Source organism: Rana temporaria, chromosome 5 (assembly GCF_905171775.1).
Source record: "Rana temporaria chromosome 5, aRanTem1.1, whole genome shotgun sequence".
Lineage (NCBI taxonomy): Eukaryota > Metazoa > Chordata > Amphibia > Anura > Ranidae > Rana > Rana temporaria.
In genome coordinates this window covers 337262371-337267467 of record NC_053493.1, presented here as the reverse complement: position 1 = coordinate 337267467, position 5097 = coordinate 337262371, and the positions used below count along the sequence as shown (strand labels likewise).

Below are 5097 nucleotides of genomic sequence, written 5' to 3'. Positions count from 1 at the left end.
TTGGTGAGTGACGATTCGCGTTTTTCATTCGTCGTGCTTTCATATCGTTTTCTGCCATTCAGTTTGTGCTTGTGGGATCGTAGCTTGTTTATCGGGACGTGCGGTCAGGTCGTATTGTTTTACATTGCGGTTCTGTGCGCTCGTTTAAGATTTTCAGTGCGTTCTTCCTAGCACTTGCTGTTCTTCAGTGCGGTCTGATTGTGCGGTCTGATTACACGGTCATTTCTAGCCATGTTGCAGGCACCTGATCGTCGTAGGCGACTTCGTGCTATGCAAATGTATGGTTCAGGTCTTGTTGCTTTAGACCTAGACCCAGCCATGAACAGGGTGAGGAGGAGTTCATGGACCAAGAATTGGTTGCTCCGTAGGAACCAATTCTGTCATATGCCTCTGCTGCGGGAGATCCAGGAAAATAATCCTGTAGATTACAGGAATTTTCTGAGGATGTCTGATCCTGTCTTTCAGCAGCTGTTGGCTTTGGTGTCGCCTTATATTACCAGGCAGGACACTGTTATGCGGGAAGCCATCAGCGCTGAACAGAGGCTAGTTGCCACCTTACGGTATCTGGCAACTGGGAGAAGCTTGCAGGACTTAAAGTTCTCGACGGGCATCTCCCCCCAGGCTCTGGGCCTCATAATCCCAGATACCTGTTCTGCCATCATCCAGGTTCTGCAGGATGACTATATGAGGGTAAGTTTTCTCCTTTAAGATCACATGTAATGTTTTTAATGTATGCTAATGTATTGTAATTATTCCCTTCCTCCCTACTTACCATGCTTGTAATGTACTGTGAATGTCCCCTTTGCCCCCATGCATGCTCTAAGCTCTTATTGATGTCCCTTTTTAAGGCCCACATGCCTATTTCCCTTCACTTACCTCCCCAGCATGCTATCCTGGGCCCTAACACACCTAGCCTAGTCACTTTACAATGTATTGTGTTATTGTAATGTTCCCCCCCCACCTCCAAAATGTGTATTAAAGTGTAGGTTCACCCAGAAAAAGTTGAACAAATATTGGTGAACCTAGACTTTAATAGTCATTTTGGAGAGGGCTAGATGAGTTTGGGAGTTTCATGGTGGAAAAAAAAAAAGGAACTCCCAAACTCATCTAGCCCTCTCCAAAATGTGTATTAAAGTGTAGGTTCACCCAGAAAAAGTTGAACAAATATTGGTGAACCTAGACTTTAATAGTCATTTAGGAGAGGGCTAGATGAGTTTGGGAGTTTCATGGTGGAAAAAAAAAAGGAACTCCCAAACTCATCTAGCCCTCTCCAAAATGTGTATTAAAGTGTAGGTTCACCCAGAAAAAGTTGAACAAATATTGGTGAACCTAGACTTTAATAGTCATTTTGGAGAGGGCTAGATGAGTTTGGGAGTTTCATGGTGGAAAAAAAAAAGGAACTCCCAAACTCATCTAGCCCTCTCCAAAATGTGTATTAAAGTGTAGGTTCACCCAGAAAAAGTTGAACAAATATTGGTGAACCTAGACTTTACTAGTCATTTTGGAGAGGGCTAGATGAGTTTGGGAGTTTCATGGGGGAAAAAAAAAAAGGAACTCCCAAACTCATCTAGCCCTCTCCAAAATGTGTATTAAAGTGTAGGTTCACCCAGAAAAAGTTGAACAAATATTGGTGAACCTAGACTTTAATAGTCATTTTGGAGAGGGCTAGATGAGTTTGGGAGTTTCATGGTGGAAAAAAAAAAAGGAACTCCCAAACTCATCTAACCCTCTCCAAAATGTGTATTAAAGTGTAGGTTCACCCAGAAAAAGTTGAACAAATATTGGTGAACCTAGACTTTACTAGTCATTTTGGAGAGGGCTAGATGAGTTTGGGAGTTTCATGGGGGAAAAAAAAAAAGGAACTCCCAAACTCATCTAGCCCTCTCCAAAATGTGTATTAAAGTGTAGGTTCACCCAGAAAAAGTTGAACAAATATTGGTGAACCTAGACTTTAATAGTCATTTTGGAGAGGGCTAGATGAGTTTGGGAGTTTCATGGGGGAAAAAAAAAAGGAACTCCCAAACTCATCTAGCCCTCTCCAAAATGTGTATTAAAGTGTAGGTTCACCCAGAAAAAGTTGAACAAATATTGGTGAACCTAGACTTTAATAGTCATTTTGGAGAGGGCTAGATGAGTTTGGGAGTTTCATGGGGGAAAAAAAAAAGGAACTCCCAAACTCATCTAGCCCTCTCCAAAATGTGTATTAAAGTGTAGGTTCACCCAGAAAAAGTTGAACAAATATTGGTGAACCTAGACTTTAATAGTCATTTTGGAGAGGGCTAGATGAGTTTGGGAGTTTAGGAATAATTGTTTTTTTTTTTTTTTTTTTTTTTTTTATCTCCCAAATTTGATCATTGATCCATCAGAGGGGGTGATGTAAGTGCTAATTGTGCATTATATTTTAGTTGTAAAAAGCTCTTTTAATTTAAAAGTTAGAATAATTATGATGTCTTTGTCTAACGTGCTTGCAATGTTATGTTCCAAATATTTTTAAAATATTTTATTTTTCTATTACACAGCTTCCGTCCACGCCACAGGAATGGCAGACTGTGGCAGCGGAGTTTGAGACGCGTTGGAACTTCCCCAACTGCGGGGGAGCCATCGACGGAAAGCACGTCCGCATCGTGCCTCCACCCCGTTCTGGTTCTGAGTTCTACAATTATAAGGGGTTCAACAGTATTGTGCTGATGGCGGTGGTGTCGGCACAGTACGAATTTCTGTACGTTGATGTGGGCAAGAACGGCCGGATGTCGGATGGGGGAGCTTTCAGGCAGACTGAGTTCGGGGAACGACTCCAAGACGAAGATCTTGCATTGCCACCGGATGCGGACAACGTGGAAGGACTCCCCTTCGTCTTCTTGGCTGATGAAGCTTTTGGCCTGGGACCCCATCTAATGAGGCCATTCCCCCAGCGCACCCTCACCCCAGAGAGGAGTGTTTTTAATTACCGGCTGGCCAGAGCCCGGAGGGTGGTGGAGAATGCCTTCGGGATAATGGCCAGCCGGTTCCGCCTGTTCCTAACCTCGATCCATATGGCGGAGTACAAATGGAACTATATCGTATTTGCATGCTGCATTTTACATAATTTTTTGAGACGAAATTCCACAAACTATATGGCCATGGTTGGGCCTGAGGCTGGACTTAACAATCCCGAGCAAATCTTGCTGGGCCTGGAACCTGCCCGTACTGGCTTGCCCCCCCAAAGTGGCCGTGCAGTCCGTGACCAATATATGGAGTATTTTATGGGTAGGGGGGCCATTCCCTCACAAGCCAATTTGGCTTAGCTTTGTTTTATCACATTATAAATCAGTGTACCCAAAAATTTAAATTTGGTCGCTTGTGTTTTTTGAAGTTGCCTCATCATTTTACATAATGTACTACATGTAGTGTCAAGTGTATTTTCCTTGCCAACTCACAACCATTTCCCAGGTAACACACAAAGTAAACACATGTAAAGTTACAGGTTCTTTAATCAAAACACCACACACTTTATTTTTTACGATTATTTTATTTATTTTAACAATCTTCTTACCAATTTGTGATTTGTACATTTTTTAAACAAATTTTTGAAGATATCAAAATCTCTTTATATATTTTTTTTGGTTTTTTTTGATTCACAACAATCACTTTATATATTTTTTTTTTTTTTTTTGATTCACAACAAGATAAAAATCTCTTTATATATTTTTTTTGGTTTTTTTGATTCACAACAATCACTTTATATATATTTTTTTTTTTGATTCACAACAAGATAAAAATCTCTTTATATATTTTTTTGGGTTTTTTTGATTCACAACAAGATAAAAATCTCTTTATATATATTTTTGGTTTTTTTTGATTCATAACAAGATAAAAATCTCTTTATATATTTTTTTGGGTTTTTTTGATTCACAACAATCACTTTCTTTTTTTTTTTTTTTTTTTTTTGATTCACAACAAGATAAAAATCTCTTTATATATTTTTTTGGTTTTTTTTTGATTCACAACAAGATAAAAATCTCTTTATATATTTTTTTTGGTTTTTTTGATTCACAACAATCACTTTCTATTTTTTTTTTTTTTTTTGATTCACAACAAGATAAAAATCTCTTTATATATTTTTTTGGGTTTTTTTGATTCACAACAATCACTTTATATATTTTTTTTTTTTTTTTGATTCACAACAAGATAAAAATCTCTTTATATATTTTTTTTGGTTTTTTTGATTCACAACAATCACTTTATATATTTTTTTTTTTTTTTTTTGATTCACAACAAGATAAAAATCTCTTTATATATTTTTTTGGTTTTTTTTGATTCACAACAAGATAAAAATCTCTTTATATATTTTTTTGGGTTTTTTTGATTCACAACAATCACTTTATATTTTTTTTTTTTTTTTTTTTGATTCACAACAAGATAAAAATCTCTTTATATATTTTTTGGGTTTTTTTTGATTCACAACAAGATAAAAATCTCTTTATATATATTTTTGTTTTTTTTTGATTCATAACAAGATAAAAATCTCTTTATATATTTTTTTTGGTTTTTTTGATTCACAACAATCACTTTCTATTTTTTTTTTTTTTTTTTTTTTGATTCACAACAAGATAAAAATCTCTTTATATATATTTTTTTTTTTTGATTCACAACAAGATAAAAATCTCTTTATATATATTTTTGGTTTTTTTTGATTCATAACAAGATAAAAATCTCTTTATATATTTTTTTTGGTTTTTTTGATTCACAACAATCACTTTCTATTTTTTTTTTTTTTTTTTTTTTGATTCACAACAAGATAAAAATCTCTTTATATATTTTTTTGGTTTTTTTTTTGATTCACAACAAGATAAAAATCTCTTTATATATTTTTTTTGGTTTTTTTGATTCACAACAATCACTTTCTATTTTTTTTTTTTTTTTTTTGATTCACAAGATAAAAATCTCTTTATATATTTTTTTTGGTTTTTTTGATTCACAACAATCACTTTATATTTTTTTTTTTTTTGATTCACAACAAGATAAAAATCTCTTTATATATTTTTTTTGGTTTTTTTGATTCACAACAATCACTTTATATCTTTTTTTTTTTTTTTTTGATTCACAACAAGATAAAAA

The 5097-nt window shown here is 34.9% G+C and overlaps 1 protein-coding gene across 1 annotated transcript; it reads left to right on the top strand.

The window, feature by feature from the left end:
- The first annotated feature begins 231 nt into the window (after positions 1 to 231).
- LOC120941303 (putative nuclease HARBI1) lies at positions 232 to 3284 on the top strand. The gene is made up of 3 exons (XM_040354621.1): positions 232 to 327; positions 466 to 690; positions 2520 to 3284. The coding sequence occupies exons 1-3, from the start codon at positions 232 to 234 to the stop codon at positions 3282 to 3284; spliced, it is 1086 nt and encodes a 361-aa protein (XP_040210555.1).
- The last annotated feature ends 1813 nt before the right edge of the window (positions 3285 to 5097 follow it).

What these genes read in the sequence shown, in the direction of transcription:
- LOC120941303 (XM_040354621.1), top strand. Translation starts at nt 232, where the DNA reads ATGTTGCAGGCACCTGATCGTCGTAGGCGACTTCGTGCTATGCAAATG. An exon ending in TAGACCCAGCCATGAACAGG is followed by an intron (nt 328 to 465) that starts GTGAGGAGGAGT and finishes CCTGTCTTTCAG; the next exon opens with CAGCTGTTGGCTTTGGTGTC. An exon ending in TGCAGGATGACTATATGAGG is followed by an intron (nt 691 to 2,519) that starts GTAAGTTTTCTC and finishes TCTATTACACAG; the next exon opens with CTTCCGTCCACGCCACAGGA.